Source organism: Phasianus colchicus, chromosome 2, assembly GCF_987193195.1.
Source record: "Phasianus colchicus chromosome 2, bPhaCol1.hap1.1, whole genome shotgun sequence".
Classification (NCBI taxonomy): Eukaryota; Metazoa; Chordata; class Aves; order Galliformes; family Phasianidae; genus Phasianus; species Phasianus colchicus.
The window spans coordinates 67296519-67317331 of NC_143437.1; the positions used below are offsets into that span (position 1 = coordinate 67296519).

The following is a 20813-nucleotide window of genomic DNA, read 5'->3' on the forward strand; positions in this document are numbered from 1 at the left end:
GTTACGACCATTATTTATTAGAAGTATTACGGGCTTGCTTTTTCTGTTTTTAGGTGAGAGCTGCTAGTGATGAGCTGAATAAGGAGGGACTCGGCTCCTTCTCGCAGGTGAGCAGCTGGAAGGGCAGTGACAGGCTGTACCCACGCACTCACAGCACTGCTGGCACAAAGGTCCCGAGTGCTGCTCCCCGGCTCCCATTTAAATAATTGGAAAAATAATGCTCCGAAATAACAGAGCGAGCGGTCCTCCCCATTGTAAGCTCAATATTGGGCCACGCTACCGCATGATCGGGACAAAGAGACGATGATACAGGCTGGTTTCTATGGCAACAGAGGAGGGGTAGCTAAAACAGAAATGTTGCAAACACGGGCGCTGCTCACCGCACCGCTGCGCAGGGTTCCGCTGCCTGCAAAACGTCCGGATGCCTCCACCTTTCGGCTCGCGGAGTTCTGACATGCACAGACATGGCAATTTGTTCTCCGCTTAGCTGCAAAGAGAAAGGGAACACCACACACGGCCCCCCGTTTTCTGTGTGTAAAATGTGTGCGTTCTTTAAAAGGCAGTGGTTGGCTGGTTTTCCGGACATGATGTGGTTGAAGCTGTCATCGTAATGGAAATTCATTGCTGTAGCTATGGTAAATCGAGTTTTCTGCCTGTGCTGAATGCATTAGTCTAATGAGATGTTTGCAGCTGGAGAGCGGAGCTGCTGGAAGCTCGCGTGGTGCTAGGAGGCAGGAGAAGATGGCTTGTGCTGGGCTCTGTGTGCATGTGCTGAAAGTCCTGTGCCCTGTGGCTCCAGACGCCCGGGCATTCTAAAGGCACTGTCCAGGCTTCTAACAGAGGCGATAGGTAAGGGGAAAGCATGCTTTTTCTTCTTCTTTTTTTTCTCTGCCTGATTCTTGCTGTTAAGCCCGGTTCGAGCAGTTCCCGTTCTGCTTGCACGCGCGTTAACTTTGCAGCTCCTCACTGGAGCCTGTGGGAGGTGTCAGGTGCCGACGTCCTGGTGCCCATCCCATCTTCAGACCAGATGCTGAGACTAATTGTCCCCTGTTCCTGAAACTAAAGGAAGCGATGCTGTTGGTGTGCCAGCTTGTCCCCAAATACCAAGGAGCACACCTCAGCAGTGCTGTTTGTACTCATCTTCCAGGTGCTTCTAGGACAAACTGGGGAAGGACCCTGTGCCTGGAGGAGATGCACACACGACCTGTCAGTCCTGTCAGCTGCTGTCCGGCCCACAGCCCGTGCCTCGTCTGCCACTGGTGAAGGCCAGCACAGGTCCGTGAGTAACCCAGCACCACAGTGGGCTGATGGCAGTGGTCTGTCAATTGGGAGCTGCCTCTGGTCGGGTGCATACAAGGCTTGTTTGGGGATGGGCAGGACACCCAGCAAGCTACAGGGGAAAGTTTAAATTCTCTGCATGAGGGGGAGGCTTCTGTTTAGTGCTGATTTTTTTTAAGAGGCTTCTGGAGATGTTTTGCTCAAGGATAGACCAAGGGCTTTTAGAATTAGGCACAGTGAGGGGTTAAATAGTCAGAAACTGTGGGAACGGTGTCATTTGTGGGTGTGGGGATGCAGACGAAAAAGTGTCTTTGTGCCACTTTGCGCTCTGCACAAGCAGTTCTTGCAGCCCCCTGACCCTGCATGCTGCCAGCCACATCCAGTTGCATGCAGCCAGGGTTGGGGTTAGTCAGCATAGTCCCTGTGTGATGCCTGGGGACAGGCTGGGAGATGGAAACGTGTGTGTCATGGGGCCTGGTGCTGGTCAAGGGCTCCGGCCCTGCAGGCTGCTGTGACTACTCACTTTAAGCTGCCAGAGCAATTTTCCCAACAAGGCAGAATCCCTCTGCTCCATCTTAAAAGTTACTTGGTTGGTGCACGTGCTGCTCAGGTCAGAGATGTCAGGGGAATGAGCTTGCTGGCATGGGATTGTGGAAGTGTGGCAAGACAAAGAGCTATCAGTCATACCTAAAGTTGATGTGCTGCATCAGGTGAGAAACTCTGCAGCATCGATAAATGCTTTGTTGATATCACATGTAACTGATAACTGCGATCAATTCATTTAACTATGCTTAACGTGAGTACTTTCAAACTTTTTGTGGAAAAGATTGGGCAGGAAGAGGCAGCTTTCTTCCTTGGGCAAGGATTGCCATGCCCTGAGGTTCTTCAGCTGCTGGTAAGGTGCCCGTGGTACCTCACAAGAAGAAAAGTGCAGCAGGACTTTCCCCCAGTCCTTTCCTTAGTGTTGTGTAACTACAAAACGTATCTTTTGAAATACTATTTTAACTACAGAGCACCCCATCACAGTACACAGTTGACACTCCAAGCTTCCGCAGGCTGAGGTGTGGCCTTACACTGGTCTCTCTCAAAACATCTATCTTCCTTCTCCCAGATTTAATGGAGAAGCCCTGACAGCAAGGAGCTTTAGATCACTTTCATAAAGTATGTTTTAGGGTGCAATGGTGTTCTTTGAAGAGAAAAGCATGATGGTGAGGAGAAATACCCCAGTTCCCTGAAATCCTGCCCTCCTTCTCTTCCTACAGCTTAAAAATGGTGCAAAGGAGGAGTCAGCTGAATTTACAAAGAGCGCTCCCAGCTGAGCTCTCCCTCTGACCATTAGGGTGGCAAAGCACTTCACAGGTGATGGTCACCACAGATCTTCCAGCAGAGTGAATGAGCAGTTATTGGCTTAGTGCTGCAGAGGAAGATACTCCAGGCTCCTCTGAAAGAGAACAATGAATGACGTGCGTTAGTTGTGTAGCAGCAAGTTGCACCAGGAGGAATTGTTTTTCTGTGCACAAGAAGAAAATTTTCTCATTATTGCACTGTGTCATAAGAATGCTTACTGGAAATTGTGTGTCTGTTTGTTAGGGGGCTATATACTGCTCTGTGAAACAGAATCACGATGACTGGGTGCACTGAAGGCAGTGTCTATTGATTCATGAAATGAAAATAACCTACAATCTAGGAAGCATCTTTTCACCAAGTTTTCTTATTGATGGGAATGAAGGAACTGGCAAAAAAAAAAAAAAAAAAAAAAAAGCGATGTGCAGGGAAGCTAGGGTTAAATTATACTAATTAAAGATGCAAACTTCTGATATTCCACTTCTGTAATAAAACCTTACAAAGATGATGAAACTGTAAGTCGTTCATTAAGATTGACTGCTCCCTTTAGGAACTAGTGTAAATTTGGCCAGAATAAAGAATTGCCCAGAGACAGTCTGGATGTGTAATTATGCTACGCTGAAGGATGAATAATTCCTCTTGAACTGAGCAGTTTGCTGCTGCCCTGCAGTTTATCCTGACCCCATCTTCAGAGGTGATTCCCATCCTACGGGAAAAATGCTGCTATAAATGCCAGCCCTTTGCTCTCTGACCGTTCAGTTTGCTGTGTTCGTTTGGGGCACAGGATGTCAAGGACAGGGTTTGCTTTCCATCCCTCTTTCATCCTCATCTCCACCTCACCCTCACATCTCCCACTACGTTTTCCTCTGTCACAGCTCCCCAGGGCAAGGAGATAGTCCCTGTTTTCCTGCTCCCCTCACCTAACATGTGTATGTGATGGATGGGCAATTCTGTAAATAGGAATGTCCTGGCAAAGCAGATTCCCAAAGGTAAACACCTCCCGAGACCCCTCTGAAGAAGCAGGTCTGCTGGAGGTAGCTGGCTGCGAATACCATGCTGATGTGTGTTGGCCCACCCCAGCTCTCTGGAGAGGAAAGTCATGTCCCTGTGACGCAGAAGTCCTTGATGACATGAAAGCCCTTAGCAGCATTGGCTCAAATTCTAGACTAAGACCTCATCTTGCACCAGATTTATTGAGACCTGTGATCGTTGGTATCCTGAGAGCCTCCAGCTAGTGTTGAGACAGTCTATAAACACACTGCTGGAGGGAATGTGCCACTTAAATGCTTCAAGTAAAGCCCAGCAATCTAGAAATCAATCCAGATTTACCTATCTAAAAAGCAAACTGTGCTAGACAACAATCTCTAGGTGGTCTGACTCTCTGACATCAACCATGAGCCTCAGTGGCTGCTCTGGCCTGCCCCTCGTGCCATGTTACCAGTGTTCTCACCACTGTGCCCTCAAGCTTGTACAGACACACCAGCCTGGAACCAACACCAGGGACAGTGAAGAACTTGAAGCCTGCAGTGATTCCTAGGGAAAAGACCCATAGTTTTCAATAGGAATGCAACCCAGCAGGGAACAGCGAGCCTCAGGGGGTGGCTGCTGTTCAGATACGCAGTAAAAACACAGAGTGAAAATAAATTGGGGAGAGGATATTGCAAAAAAACTGTTCGTGACCATTATTTATGTACATGCAGGGACTCAGTACCCTTCCCCATTACCTTAAAAAAATGTTTATAGTGTTTATCTCCTAATTTCATCCGGCAGCATCCATCTATTTCCGTATAAACGATGAATGAGAGATTTGCCCAGTAACTGTCTCTTATGGCTCAGTAAATACTTGAATTTATTTGCATATCAAGCCAGCCGTGCTTATACTGCGCTCACTAAATGCAGCACCATGAAATACCACGCAGGGGAGGCTAGCTGGCCATTAACATGTTTAGGTTTTATGTGAATGACTCCCTTCAACATTAATGGAAGTTATCTAAACAAATTGCCTTCCTATGAGGGAATAGACCATAACATATCTAAATACTCATTATTCACTCTGGTTTAGTCATTCAAAGGGATACCCAGCAAAGCAATGTAAAGCAGTGCTCTGGTGTTCAGTTTTCCCTGCAACGTGGGGAGGGAGGTCACAGGGTCCAGCAGGTCACAGGGGAATCTCACCCCATCCCACAGCCCTCCTCACCTGCTGACACGCAGCTGGTGCAGCCAGCCTGCTTTGGGGTGAGAGTTATGTTGTTACCCATCTGTCACCGCATCCTCAGTGGCTATGCCAAGCAAATAGTTGCTTTATTTCTTTGCAAAATCCAGGCTCCAGAGCCTCTGTGTTTATGACTTCCTACCAAAATGAAGGTGAAGCCTGGTGGTTTTGACTGAGTTTCACAATGAGTGTTGAAGGGTGTCCACAGTACTAAAAGCAAAAGTCCACAAACCCCAGTGAGGTGAAGTCATACCATGTCTCAAAGTCATGTTTTTTTTTACACGAATTTGACCTTTCTGCTTCTCCTGCTACCTAGCACGAGCAACCTTCATTCTATATCAGCCAGTGGGGCAGAGAGGGTCCAGCCATACGTAGCCATCTACATGCATGGGTTGCCCCCTCTTTCTGAGGGACCCTCATCACACTTGTTCCCTTACTTCATGCAGTGACTGGAAAGTGAACTCTGAGGACAAGCCTTGAAATTCAGAGACATTTTCATTAACAGATGATGAATTCATGCTATCACAGGTGTTTCAGAACTTATATTAAATCTACCTGCTATGGTTGCCACAGGTGATTTTTAATTAAATGTTGTTATTAAACAGGGATTCTATTGCAAAAAAATATTATTGATCTCGTGTCCTCAGCCATTATTTGTACACCATCGCTGTGTCAGTCTGTTGACAAAGGGGACTGATGCTGAGCCAGCAAAGAAATGAGGTTGCTTGTCACTGTTGGAGAGAAAGGTCTGCTCAGGTGAGGCCCATCAGCTTGGTACTGGATCTCTGACCTGCTCAGAGCTCCTAGGGTAATATGGTGTCACCCAGGAAGCTGACACAGATATTTCAGTGCTCTGGTAGCAGGAGAGGCTTCACTGTAGTGGTTCATAAATGTGAATTATTCCCTTATCTTCTCCCTGTACCTGCCAGCCTGGGGGAGAAGCAGGGCCCTCGGGCTGAGAGCAGCTTGCTGGCTCCTACCCAGAGGGCAAAAGTAACATTTTGCTGCTGCTGAGCCCCAGAGTTCAAATAACTGATGAGGTTTTGTTTTTCATTTGTTTTCTTCCCTTCCTGAATCCCTACCAACACTGGCCCTATTTTAAACAAATGTGAGCTGGGGCAGAGCATAGCTATCCTGTGCTTTGATGCAAGTACTGCTCAAGCCAGCCCTAGGCTGCTGTGTGGGGACCTTGGTGTCATCTGTGTTCCCAACACTTCCACAGGGAAAGGGAAGGATGCTCCTTTGCCTCCAGGGAGAAAAAAAGAAAGATTGCCTGGGTAATAGTCTGGAAGATGGCAAGAAGGAGCATTCCCTGCTGAAAAATGGGGAAGAGCAGGATGAACCAAAGCTTCTTATTGAGTGATTCATTACAGTGAATTTGGAAGTGAGGCTGTTCTCCTGAACTCATTCCTATGCAATCCTGCACAGTCACCAGACATGTCTCCATGCAGGATAAGCCATGTAAGGCTGTGCACTACTCTTTTCTAATAGATTTTAGCAACAGAGGAATTAATGACAACAGAATATATAAATAAAGCCAGCTTCTGAAAAGGTCACATTTGCCTGCACTCATAGCTGATGAGCTTCTTATGCTAATTTCGGGGCTGTGAAAAACTTGATACTGCATCCCATTGCCTACTGTTTTCTAGAAAGAGCAGCACAGGCTGACAGTCAGCACAAGAATGTTAAAGCATCAGGGGAGAAGTGACACACTGGGAAAGCCCGAGTGTGCTCAGGAGTGAGTGCAAACTGGGAGGAAAGAAAAAGGAAGACAAAATAAAGTCTGAGATCCCTCCAGGTGTTTACAGGGCTCCATTCATCATGTGCTGTTCAGCACACCCTGCCTCAGCCCCTTGCAGGCTCTATGCAAGTGTGGCAATCTTCTGGATTAAGTGTGTTAAAAAGTCATCACTTGCAAGATACAATAAATGAGCTAAGAAAGCTTGAGGGCAAAAATAGGATAAACATTGAGTGCAGGAAATAACGTCAGCCAAAGAGTGTGGGGCATAGTGATGACACTGATGGTGCTGGGGCCCAACTGAATCACAGTGCTGGAGAGAGAATCTGAAACTGGGCATTAAGATGCAGAGGTAGGCATTCACAGGTGGGGGACTTTGCTCCCCTTGCTACAGCTGCCTTAAGCACACCTGATCCTTTGGAATTTACCCTGGATTTCCAAAAGAGACACAAGGAGAATGTCAACCTACCATTTCAGACAGCTTTCATTAAGAGATATGTAGCAATTGTCCCAAAAGCTTATAATAAATATATCCCTGAGTTACATGGTGTAACACCACAATGTGATGGAAAACAGCAATGACAGCAAGGTGGCAGAGTCTCAGACTGCAGCAAGTGAGAATAAACCCAAGTGCAGCAGCTGCAGATGTAAAAACAAAGGAAAAAAAGCTGCTCACCTTCAGAAGGCCTCACATAGGTAAAGATCTCCAGTAAGATACCCTCACCTCCACTGCCAGCCCTTAAAGAAGGTCTGGGAGGGGGTTGATCCTGGCTCCACCCCTTCTGGTCAATCAGGTGCACTGCATGCACCTGAGTTCCCCTGGAACTTGCCTTCCACCAGGTGCTCAATCACTGTTTCAAGCCGTGACTTAGCACTTCTGCTACACATGGTCACACAAAACAAAACTGATGTCCCCTTCACCTATGTGTGTGTGTGCAGAGTGAATTATGACCTGCAGATACTTTATCTGTTTCATAACCACTTGTACTTTCTCACTGGCAGAAGTTATCAAAAGCTGGAACATTTTATTGAACAATTTTGAAATAATTCTGCAGGGCACAAAGTTGACCTGGACCTCTTATGTAGGGTTTATGAAAGTGTTTGAGCTAGAGAGATTTTTAGGGCTGGGGAAGAGAGTGCAACCCCTCTTCACTAGGCTCATGTAGACATCTTGATTGCTTCTCTAGAAGCACATGAAGGAGAGCATGCTGCAACTGCAGGGGGTGGAGGTCTTCCTTTCTACAGAAAACCAGGTGCTACCAGTCGCTTCTCCACTGATGCACATACTGGGACAGTCCTCAGGCACTGAGAGATTCCTCCCAGCACCCACTGCCACTGAGTTTGGAAACCTCAGTCCTAAGTCAGAACGTGACATGAGTGGTTGATTTGTCAGCATCAGGGATGCTGCATGCCTGAATCTGTCTGTGCAGGCACTTGTTCCTCAGCAGCTCCAGGCATTTCTGTGGATCTGTTAACTGTTGTCTTCACTGCTTGCACTGCTGTCCCAATAAGAAGAAACGTAGCCAGGAGTGGAAGGCTTTGCCATCCTATGTTGGACCTTTGTTGGCAACTTTGTGAAACAGACTTATTAAAAATTACAATAATGGTATCTCAAGAACCACTAAACAATGTGTCATGGAGAAAAAGCACTACGTGCAGGGTGTGAATGCTCCATATGCGCTTTTCTCTGGTCCCAAACCACTCTTGTAGAGGCTTAAAATGGACAGCAACAGCGTATTTGCCTTCCATTGCTCTCTCCAGCTAGTGTTGGCACTTACAAGGTCAAACTCACTGAAAGTTCATCCTATGATATCTTTCATCTCTTGTATGCTAAACAGGCATCCCATCAGTCCAGTTCTGCAAATTGTATTGCCCAAGGTACACACACAATGACACACAAGTCAGCTGCGGCATTTTTGTTCTCAGTTTAAAGTGTTTAGGTGATGAATGGAGGGTTGCTGCCAAATACAGTCTGCAAATTATATAGAAAATAGGATATGGTGGCTTATTGTAGGGGGGAAGTGTGCCAAAACAGTTCTGAAAGGTGAGAGTAGTGTGTTTGTTTAAAAATCATTTATAGGTATCATTCACTGTGGCAAATACAACTCTGTGACTAGCTGCAGCCAGTAGGCCTTACTGTCCAGCCCCTCTCAGCCAGCCCCACCGACCTGCCCACCACATTCCCACGATCTGAGCTCTGGGATGCTTTGCAGCTTCCCAGCATATTTCTGCTCCAGATGTGTTGGAAGGCTCCGGTTTCCCTTCTGAACCCATCTGAGTTTAGGCAAGGATTTGGTCCGCATCACAGTTTTTCCTCTCACAAGAGAAGTGGTGGTAGCAGGGACTGTTTAGTCCCAGCTAACACCACAGACTCTAGCAGTGATGCACACTGTTTTTTTTTTGTTGTTGTTTCTGAACATAATGATTAAATAAGTATCCTTTTATTTATGTCATCGATTCCAATGTTAAAATGTGGTTTGAATAAAAACATGTCTCTTGTGTATGGAAATGAAAGCTTGGAGCATCTTCAGAAGCTGTGGTTCCTGAAGTCCCTAAAGGCAGAAATCTAAGAACTACTCCAGTTAATGCCAGAAAGGCATGGATCTTTTATAAGTATTATTGCTCAGAATGTAATATAAAAGTGCAGAAGGTCCCTGAGGAGTAAGGATAACTTTATGTGAGAAATGAGTGAAATTCCTGCCCTGCATCTAAGAAAAGATATTTCCCTATTGACTTTTGTAATATCACTTCCTCAGATTTAGGGGATCAATTTTATTTCCTGGGGCATCCATCAGCTCCTCTGAGACACAAACACATTTCTCACAGCTCCTCCACTCTGTGCTGTGGCTGTGCCCAACCCACCTTAGTGGCCAGTGGTTCCTGGTAGCTTGCGGTGGCTCTTGCTGGCTGGCTCTTGCTACTGTCACTTGTCCATTGGGCTGGTTTCAGGGAGCATGGACATTTAAGCAGGCTTTGCTGCAATGCAGCATAATTAATGTAAACCAAATGTCCTGCTGTGTGCATGGGTGGGTGTAATTAGTGTGAAACAGAGGAAGGAGAGGATTGCTTCTGTAGTGTTCAGGCTTCCTGTACAGCAGATTTTAATGGGAAGAGGTTTCCCACCTCTTTTTGCAGTAAGGATATATTAGCCCTGCAGACATGTTCAGACAAGGAGGGAAGCATGGAAGTTACAGTCCCAGCAAAGCAGGGAATGTCATCATTCCCTGGGTGTACCCAGGATTGGGGCTGTCTCTGTGCTAAAAATGAATTTATTTACTAAAGTAATTGAAGAGGATAGTATGTAAGCAATAAAGAAATACCTACAGTAGCCTGGAAGGCAATAATGCCAGAAGAGAACCGCCTGGCCACCCCAAGCAGCTCATCACAGCAATTTTCTCTTTTCCACTATAAAATTTGCTTGCATTTCTTACTACACTGCTGGAGGTCTGCTGGAGCTGGGGAAAGAGGGAGTTTTCCAACTTGACTGGAGCCTTTGTGCCTGTGACTCTTTTCCTGCTAATTCCAGACAATTTCAGGGATCAGTTCCTGCCTCTCTGGTTGACAGCCAGGCAAGTTCCAGGCGAGCACTGCTGGCATTTGTTTCCAAACTCTTCTGCAATTAATTAAACATTCATAAGCCGTGTTCCTGCAGCTCAGGACTAGGCTGAAAGCACTCTTATAGGAAGACCTGCTGCTGATCTCAGATGCTAGTGAGAGGAAGGGAACACCTGTGCCTTGAGCAAGGGTGAAGCTGACAGGGGAGGGCAATCCCAGGGTTACCTTCACCTCTGTATGGGATACATGTCCTCCAGGCAGCTGTGACAGCAGACCATGAGAAGCTAGGACTTTGCATTAGTTACATTTGCCTTCAAAGGCCAATTCATCCCAAGAGGTCCCCTGTGAGGCCACCTGTTGCTGCTTTCCAGCCCTTTCACCTGAGTGCAAGGAAACTTCTCTGACAATGTTTTGTTGTACCGTGTGCTTTCCTGTAAAATGGTTTCTTAAAAAAGAATAATTTTTGTACATTGCCTTTTACAAAAACTCCAAACCATCTCATTGCAGTGTTCACCAAGCAAACTGGGAGAAGCATCCTGAATCCTCGCACGTGTGTGTGTTTGTATCACACTGGCGAGACTTTCTCTCTGCTTATTCTCCTCTATCACCTCCGCAGAAATTTGTACAAAATTCCTCCTTATCACATCCTGTGGCACATTCACTCAAAAGAGATTCTGTGTGGTGAGAAGGGAAATGAGGTGTGCGGGGCATTGCCTCTTCTCCCTGACCATCTCCCTCCATCTCAATGCACTGACCTTCTTTAAGTCCTTCTTCCAGCTCAACGTGAATATCAAACTCCTTTTCCTGTGGGAAAGGCAGTGTACAGCTGGTTCAATAAAACACTGGAAGCATTTCGTGGAAATTATCTAGGTATCTGGATCCTTCTTGGAAACGAGCTTTGTGAGGCTTATCCATTCGCTGCAGAAATTGCTTGAGGATGTCCCATAAATGCAGAACCTGCAGAAAATTAGGGGAAGAAAAAAAAAAGGCAAGCAGTATAAAAGAAGAGGCCAGAGTACTGCCAGATGAGCAAGAGGGAAAAAATATGAGAAAATATGAGTATCAGCCAATTACAGACTCAGTTGGAGAACTGTAATGGCAATAATATAAATGTTGCTCATTTCACATTCATTTGTTCCAAATCTTTGCCCCTGAACATTTAACAAAGAGCAGAAGGGGTCTTCTGTGGCTTATCAGTGATGAAAGCTTCTGGCTTCTGTGTGAGACACCGAAGATGAGAAAGAAAGTAACTGCATTCAAAAGAGAAGTTGGTGCTTTCTTTGCTGGTCTGAAGGTTGTAGATAAATAAGATTGCTTTGTGTGCCTTCAGTTCAAGGAGGGTTAGCTTGTTAACTGTGCGAGTTCCCTGGTAACAGAGCTAATGGCAGGAGGGGACTTCTAGAAAGCAACCTGTACATCACACAGGGAAAATGTATGATCAGAAACCAGAATGTCTGAACCAGCCACTGCTTGACCGAATATGTGAAGCAGGAACTGCTAAAATACGATTCCCAATTTAAATTTAATTGCTTCTTGTTCAGAATCACTCATTCCTGGTTTTGTGGGTTGAGGTCCTATCAGGGCTACGGACACTCATGTATGTAATAAAAGATTTACTTCAGCATCACCTAATTGGTTAAAAAATTACTAGGTATCTTTGCATCTCCAGTATCCACAGTTTCAGCTGAGAAAACACAGGCTGGAGGATTCTGTTGTTGGAAATCATGCTTGGCAGTTTGCAAAGCTCTGCATCCTCTTGATCCCTGGGAAAGCTGCTTGGTCCTGGACTGAAGGCAGCCAGGTGCAGGGCAACAGGGATGCATGCAGAGAGCTCACAGATGGTATTTTCATTCAGTTGTAGGCAGGAAGGGTGGCAGCTCTCAATTTCACTTCTCTATGACCTCAGAGATGCTGCATCCCATTGGCCTCCTGAGTGGAACGAGGTGGTGGATAAGAGCTTTCCTCCTTAGGAAGCTTTGCAGCCCATCAGCGAGATGGGGAGCACAGGTAGGGAAGGCAAGGAGACAAAGTGGAGGTAGACTGACAGGAAGGGTAGGCCAACAGCACTCCTGAAACTGCCGGCCTGCAGGAGCAGCTACTTGTATCATAGCAACAAATAAACTTAAGATGCCATGCGCTCCACCTCAGCTTTCCATCCTTCTCCTCTCAGTTTGCACAGGGAGCTTTGCTCAGCTCCTGGCCTGCTTTACCAGTAGCCTACACATGGCCACTGTCAGGATATCTGTGGAGAAGAATTTAAGAGGCTGCTTTTACTGAAACAGAATGGCACTCCTGCACATCCAGAGGCTGGGGCAGGGTTATTCTGCTGAAAGCTTGTCCTGCAAATGATAAAGCATACTGTAAGAGGAGGCCTACAAAAGGAGCTCCTGCAGGCTGTTGAAGTGGCAGACTGAGGCTCTGTTTTACCTTTTGTCTCTCTACACTACCAGAAGCGGTTTTGCTGGCTGCACCCTATCTCACAAGAGCCAGAAGGAGTGACTTTGCCTTGTTTTTTTCCTGCCTGATCTCTACAAGCCCACTTGGCATATGCCTAGCAGAGGAACCGTCAGCACTCTTGTGGCCACCTCACCTCCATTTTCCAGTCCTCCCTCCCATGCTCTCTGCTCATGCTCATTCACACTCTGTGAAGTCTCACTTCCTCAATCCACTACCACAGGCTACTAGTCTGCAACAAAAATGTCAGGCCAAATGAAGAAAGGTGAGCTGAGGAGGCGAGGTCAGCCTCAGATGCTCCTGGGGGTCCCATTCTTGCAAGGGTTTTCAGGGTTTTCTTCTGGCTCATTTAGCAAACCTGAGTGAGCAGGCAGCATGGCTCTACCTGCTGTCACCAGGGTGCTATCCTTCAAAGGATACCTCCTCAAGGACAGCACTGTCACTACCATGGAATTAACTTAAAAAAAAAAAAAAAAAAAAAAAGCAGCCTGTAAGATAACACTGGGAATCTTTTTTTTTTTTTCTTTTTTTTTCTTTCTTTCTTTCTTTTGCTCTGACTAACAAGCAAAGGAGCAGACACCATCAACACTGTCTGGGTTTTGAAGAAGCCAGTGCACTGCCTTACCCACTCCTACTTCTTTGCTGAGGCACCCAGAAAAGAGGAGGTGAGGGCAGGGTGCATCACCAGCTGCTGCTCATGCTGTGCCAGATGTTCTCCCACCCTAGCAGCCAGCCACAAGTGTAAGCAAAGCACCTGTGACAGAGACATTGCTGCCTTTCTGCTGTGCTAGGGCATGCTTGGGGATAATTTTAAATGCAGAGGTAAAAAGGTATTTTCTTGTTTGATGTGGATCTGTTGGCAAATTTTTTAGTAGAGTGATTGCACTTGCAGTATAACCTGCAGCATTTCTGGGAGTGATGTGCAGGTAAAAAGCTAGGTGCAAAGAGAAATGCCATTTTCCAGAGATGCAGACAGTCAGACAGACAGCCATGTCCAGTCCACTAGCTAGTGCAAAGCAGGCAAAAAGTATGAACATGGAACAATTAACAAAGGTCTTCTGCTCTCACTTGTATGAATACTCTGGCATCTCATAAGACAGATAGCCAAAACTGGGGACTTGCAAAAGTGAGTCTCACATCTCTACCAGTTCCAAATTTCTACCAGGCCTACAAAACATTTCACCCTTTCTTCTTGTGCCCTATCTGGTCTGCTTGAAATGAGTTAACAGGTTCGTATGAATATGAATGAGTTTATGGTTACATCAACTCTTACCCTGCAGTAAAGTAGAACGCACACCATGTCTTTGCCAGGTGTGTCTCAGACTCAAAATGACTGTGCTGAAGGAAATGTTTTCTATCTCACCCTCTCCAGCACTGCCATTCTCCCTTTGCCTCTCTGACTGAGACGATGGCTCTGGGGCAAGGTAGACAGTGTGTAGGCAGTGATGGATGCTGGTGTATGCTGTTCTGGATGCTGCTGCCACTTTCAGTTCTATTGAGGAGAGTTAAATCTCCGCTGTGCTGCAGGGAGAAAATCATCTAACAGAAGATTACAGCTCATTAGAAAGCCATGATTTTACAGCCTAGAACAAAAGCACATTCATTCATCTTTGTGTCTTCTTACAGTTTCTGCTGTAGCACTTCTACATAGGGAGGAAGTACTCTCAATTACTTCTTTTCAATGTCTAAAGATCAGTCTCCCCGAGACTGGTTCCCAGTAGGAAAAAAACTGTCCTTAGCTGTGGTTAGATGTTAGTAAGCAATGATGGAATTCACCTGGGCATCATCCCCATCTGAGTTTGTTTCCCTGGGATCCTTTTATTAACATAAGAAACACGTGTTAACCTCATCCTAATGTTGGGTCAAAAATAGACAAGTCAAACCCAAAGCTATTAGAAATTGCTTTAGTTCCATATACTGATGTCCATAAAGAAGTTATGAAGTTCCCATGATTGTCAGATTGGACCTGGCATGTGGATCCTAGAGCCACTGAGCCCACCATAAAGTACATCCACATCTGGCCAGCTGGTATCGTGGGAGGTCACACATCCAGATCATGTGAAGATACTTTTGGATAACTGTCTGAATGTAGGCATTTAGGTGTAATCTTTCATTGAAATCTCCCCTAAAGCTAAATCCGGTTGCCTAAGATAGTCTTCTAGTGCTATCTGAGGTGACCTGGAGTGCCCAAGAAATTTTGGCAGATGTGACACAGGGTCTGAGAGATCTGAAAGTACAGGAGGTACGTATGCTGAAGCAATTGACTAATTAAAGTTTGAAATTAGGAGAAGAGAATCCCATTCTTGATTCCCACAGCCAGCACAGATGTGGTGTTTGTATCTGTAATGATTAGTTTGGGAAAATGGGTGTTTCTACTCAAATCCTGTTGACTGAACAGTCTCAAGATTTACAGATAGAAATTCTCTCTCTGGTCAAAATGAGCAGGGCAGCCCTTCAAAGAAGCAGTTTCCTCTCGTTTCTGTCCCCAAGGCCATTGTAAGAAAAAAGGAAAGCCACGCTTAAAGAACTTCATGCCACAGCTGGACATTATCTTGTTCTTTCTTAAAGTGGTGGTGAGATGAGTGCCATCCATACAGTGACATTAGGCAACCACATCCTGACAGGAAGACAATATTGGTTTCAATGCCTTTATTTGCAAAAAAATCCTACTGCCTGCTTCATTAGAGACCTCTCATGTATGAAGCTGTGCTGTTTTGATTTTCACAATTAAGAGAAGTGTAGTGCCTCAGGTCCCCAAATACTATCTACGAAGAGCACACAGGTGTAAGCTTTCCTTCCAGCTCAAGCAATGCTTTTCATCACTCACCCACTGCACAGGCTATCATCTCCAGATGGTCACTGTGCAAGGGCAGCCCAGCTGCATGTAGGGAAGATAGGAAAAACAGTCCTGTTACTGGCTGAAGAATATCACCTTCCTTCCATTTAATAACGCAGTATTCCCCTGCAGACTGTGCTTTCCTGAACAACAGCTAAAGGAAGTCCACACAAGCTTATGAGAAGTTTATCTTTTCTGCACACAGACATTGGTAATGTAGGTATGGGAGATGTGCAGAAGGCAAGAGTCGAAGGCAAGAGTCAAAGGCAGGGCTGCAGGTGCTGGCAGGAATTCCAGGACCTGGGATTCCTGGATCCCTACAACTGGGACCAATGACTGCACTGGGAATGAAGGGGATTCTCCTTCAGCTGCTGTGAAACTGACACCTTTCCTGCTCAACTCACTTCTGCACCTTGCTTTGGATTAACACGTGCACAGTTCCCTCGTTCCCTATGCATTATCTCTGTGCCAGTCCATGCACGGCTTTGCGTAAGACCTGGTGTAAGCCAAATTTAAATGATCATGATCTGGAATTACTGATATAAAATTTTATGTGATATTTTTACTCCCTTGCAGTTACTGGAGCGTAGGTTAAAAGCTGCATTTATTACAGGCATTTGTTTTTATTAAGAACAGATCCTTACAGTCCATCAAAAATCCTCAGCTTAGGAGGAAATACACTGTAGCTCCCTCTGCTATCAGCTGCATCCACCAGCACAGTGTGGCCAGTTACAGAGCAAATATACCAACACATGATGCAGGGCAAGCATGACGCAAAGCATGGGTTTTTGGAAACGTCCTGCTGTGCATGTGGAGCTGCTTGGGGTCTCCACATATCCCTGGCTGGCCAGATGGGCAAGGCATCACTCTTCCTGCAGCATTCCCCTCTCTGTGCCTGCTCTCCGGCACCTGAAGGGGCAACGTGGGAGGCAGGGCTGGAAATAAAATCAGCAGACCATATCGTTTGTGAGGATAAGGGAAGGTTACTCTGTGCCTAGCTCTCATTAAATGAAGAGAAGCTATACATGTAAAACAGTTTCCTGCTGTTATTTTAAACTGAGGAAAGGAAAGTGGTAGACTCGGGTCAGTCTGAAGCATCACCATGGTGAGGGCTGTCCAAAGCTTCTGCCTTAGGAAGTGTACAAGGACAGGGCAAAGAGCTGCAGATTTTCTTCCCCACATACCGTCCCCAATTATTTGTGCCACAGCTATTCCCCGAATCAGGGAGGTGTCTGTTAACAGCCTGTAATTTTCTTCCTTGGATTCACCCTTAAGTGGCATCAAGTTCCCCAAGACAGCAAGCTTTGCAGGAGCTGAGCTGAGGGCCAAGCACCATTATTCTGTTTCCCCACTGCTGGGGAGCACACTTGTCTTCCAGCATCTGCAGCAGTGTAACACAGTAAATGCCACCAAAAACGTTCTTATATTTCCTGAAGCATAAAGGAAAGGAGAGCCAAGTCATGACTGGTGCAGTAACAGTAGTTTCTATACTGCCTCTGTTTTTTTGTCTTTGTTTTATCAGCTCAAATACTTTACACATGGTTATTTTGTGCATGGTCCTGTTGGCTCCTGTATGCCAGCACATGTGGGAAGGGGCTTAAGAGGTTTTGCTGATAGACAGTGTCACACATCTCAAGTTTAGAGGACAGGGAACAAAATAGAGTGACTGCTAATATCTAGTGTGTTTCTGACTGCCGCATGTTTAATGTCTCATTGGTTCTAAAAAGAATGTGACATTTTATTCAAAGAAATTCTCTAGGTCAGCTTCAGGGGCTGTCACTTCTCTGAGTTCTGGGGTGCCACCAGCCATCTGTCACCACCAAACAAGACCACAGCAACTGCAATGCAAAGTGCAATGTTCAGTGGAGATCCATGTCCCATGTCTCACGGCTTGCTGGCTCCCAGACTGGCACTGGTGTGGGTACCACTGCTCCTCCTGGGCTCTGCCAAGCTGCCACATCCAGCATCACATTTTGCTACCCAGCCCAGACCCCTGCCCTGTAACATGGCACCCTGGAGACACTGGGAGAGGGAAGAGACCCAGAGGATGTCACTCCACCACAGGGAGGAGGATGCATGCTGCTGTAGACAGAAGGAAAGCAGTGATGCTCAGGATAGAATCAGTCCTTCCATTTGACTCCTGCTGTGGTAAGCCTGATGCTTTTAACCCTGAAACTACACTCTCCACAGACACACCAGACTTCTATTCAGTAAAAATCAGGAATTTTCAGTAGGCTTTCAGGTGGTTCCTGAGCTGGTTGAGCATAAGTGGAGGATGCAACCACGGTGTCCTTGGACAGTGTGGTCCAAGGTGGCAGCTTTGTCATCACTCTGACCTGATGCTATACACCCAGTTTTAGGCAATTACATTAAAGACTGGAAACTGTATATTCAAATGATAACTCCTGTATATGTAATAGATCTGCCTAAGCTGAGCAGACAGCCCTAATGTTATTTAAAAAATCTGTTTCTAATATATTTCAAATAAATGAATTTACTGGGGGTTGGGCTTGGGATCTCTCTATTTTTGCTCGCCCAGCAACTGATTCTGTAAACTGCAGAGTGGGTAAGACCAGAGGAGAGAGCTGGCTGTCTGTGAGCCATGCTTTCCAAGTTCTGACCAGGCAGAACCTATTTACCCCTGATGCAGGGGATCCCCAGCAGCAGACACTCCTCACCAGGCTGCCCCTTCGCACCACGCAGTAGCACAGCCCCATTTCATTGCCAGCAATGAACGTCAGCTCTGCTCAGTCTGATCATTCCGGCTTCTGAAATTACCAGATTTGAATTTGTAGTTTGTAGATTTTGCAGAAATCTGTAGTTGTTCATAGTAATGAACAAACCTCTGCTTGCTCTCTGTTTCTTTTGAGCATCCAGGATGTGCTGGGACCACATCTTCAGGCTTTTCTCCATAAGCGAGAGGGCCAGGAGTCAGCTCTGTAAAAATGTAAAGCAAGGAGTCTTCTGTTATCACTGGCCTGGGGGAGCATGAAATTGAAAACGTCAGCCGTAGCAAGGCTTATCAGAAAAGCATGAGAATTGCTTATGCCCTTATGCCTAGCAATGTATGCCGGCTGGGGCCAGGGTTAGCATTCTGCCCACGCTCAGGAAAGCAGATGCCTGCAAAAAACAACATTCAAAAAGCTATTTCTGCATGGGTTTTTTATTGACCTTTGTTAGCACATGACCCTTGCCAGAAGCTATGAAGAACGCTGTGTGTTCCCTTGATTCTCTGTGTATGGTTGTATATTTGTTTTCTTTATTAAAACTTGGACAGAGGGAAATGGGCCAGATTCCACTCCATTACCCCTGTTCAACTTCATCAGCTGCACGAAGTTGTGATGAAATAACAGCTTTTGATGGAGTACATCCAAAAGCCCACTACTAGCATGCGTGGTAACAGATGCTATAAAATTGCAGAGAGTAAATGTTTGGCAATCCTCCTACTTTGTGCCGGCAGCCTGGCGGTCCAGCTCTGCCTCTCTATTCAGGAGTGCTGCGCTTTGTGAGATGAAGGGAGGCCTGTTTGATGTGGGCAAGTACTTCCAAGGTGAGGAAGGAGCTGCAGAATCAGTGGGTTGTAAAAAAATTGGCAGGGACTGCAGGAGGGTATCTCACTGAAAGCAGGGTGGAAACGTTCAGCATAGAGTGAGTTGCTCACCACTTGAGCCAGTTGGTCACCAAATCTCTGACACGGGCAAAATGAGGACTCAACAGAGACACTGAGGTGCTTTTTAAAGGCCATGGGAAAGCGCTCAGTGATCCTAATGAGTGCAAGAAAGCGCCTTCATCAGCTCATCTGCAGGATGCAGGGTAAGGACATCACTGTGGGATTCACTGTTGGCCGCCTGTAATAGAGACCTTGCCACCTGGTGCAGTTCCCTTCCCCGTACTCGCGGTCAGCGGGAAGAACGGGCATATCTGGGGACTGGTCTCCTTTTGGAGCAGCAGAGTTGAATGTGGTTGATGAATTACACAGTGAGTGGATGCCTGTAGCATATTTGTTGTTGCTTTGTGGTCCACAGTAAAAGACAAAATGACGATGTGAGAAAATGTGCTACTGCTCGGTGTGCTGACGAAAAGCCACGAAACGAAAAACTGAGTAGAAAGCTCTTTTCTTCTTTCTTCCCGCTCCTGGCTGACCTACAGCTCCTGGGATGAGCCACTCTCCGCCCCTGCCCACCCTCCAGGACCCCGCAGCCATGCCATCCCCCCGCATCGCAGGGAGGAAGCGAGGCCGGCCCCCGTTGCAGCCTGCACCCATCAAGGTGACCGTCCAGAGCCTATTCTCTGCACCCAGCGGGGCTCTACCGGTCGTAAAGATCCCAAAGAAGAGAGGGAGGAAGCCCGGACACAAGGTAGATATGTGTTTTTCACACTCCTTCTTCCCCTCCTGTTGTTTGTAATAAGTTTTGTCCTAAAAGATTTCAGGGGAAATGCAGGAAAGGAGGAAACTTTGTGCAAATGTTGGGTGGAGAGAGAAAGAAGAGCCATTTCCTCTTCCACCCTATTAAAAAAAAATAGAATGTTTCTAGTTTGTTTTTTTTTTTTTTTTTTTTAAGACATGGCATATGGAAATACTGAGAAAGTATTGTTTACGTCAGTATTAAGTTAAAACTTCAGGATGGAAACATCTGAACTGATTTACTTTAGTCACTTGTAGTTACCAATGCTGTTATCAGTGACGCTGGGTCACTTGTAGGCTCTTTAGATTAAAACTGTTCAATTCTGATGTAATAACACTGTGGAGATGTGGTGAAACGGAGCCCTGAGTGGTTTGCCAGATCTCACTCTGACCTTGTGCACGGTGTGTCAGCAGCCTGTCTTTCCATTTGCAATGAATCTGTAACGTGAAAATACATGTTGGTAGCACATTCTGCTCCACACCAATCACACCCCTCCTCCTGTGAGAGAGCCTTTTGCCCAACACCAGTCTGTGCACGGGAGAATCAGAGAGGAAGGCTCAGATTTGCTGTGGTGCTGCCATGGCTTGTGCTTTGGATCACAGTGTCAGGGTAGCTGGGCACTGCCATCGAGATGATGTTATTCCCTGGGGAGTGGTAGCTAGCAGCAAGAAATGCCATTACAATTGATGGCTCAGTGTTCTAAGGTCTGTACCCCGAGGTGTCTGGCCCCATGCTATTGTTTTACATTGCAGGATTTGTACACCACAGAAACATTTTCTGGGAGTAGCCTTTGTATGCAGTGCACTCAGCTGAAGCGAGATGCTCTGTCTGAGCATGAGTCAAAGATTGCCTTTTTGATGGGGAACTCGAGCTTGATTTAATTAGCTTGCTAATTGTACAACTTTCAGATGTCATGAGATTTAAATGCATTTTTAAAAATGACTATGGTCAAGTGGCAGGCAACCAAATTCTTTATAGCAACCAGATAGC

General features: G+C 46.2%; 1 protein-coding gene across 2 annotated transcripts in view; it reads left to right on the forward strand.

Annotated features, from left to right (window-relative positions):
- Nucleotides 1-213: 213 nt before the first annotated feature.
- SCML4 (Scm polycomb group protein like 4) overlaps nt 214-20813 on the forward strand; it is a 56727-nt gene continuing 36127 nt past the window's right edge. Inside the window, exons 1-3 of one of the 2 annotated variants that reach the window (XM_031610939.2) lie at nt 214-849; nt 1148-1275; nt 19567-19775. In XM_031610939.2, the coding sequence (XP_031466799.2) occupies nt 19575-19775 (201 nt within the window). In that variant the 5' untranslated portion in view covers nt 214-849; nt 1148-1275; nt 19567-19574. The remainder of the gene's footprint in view (nt 850-1147; nt 1276-19566; nt 19776-20813) is intronic. The other variant, XM_090135915.1, reaches the window with a different exon arrangement.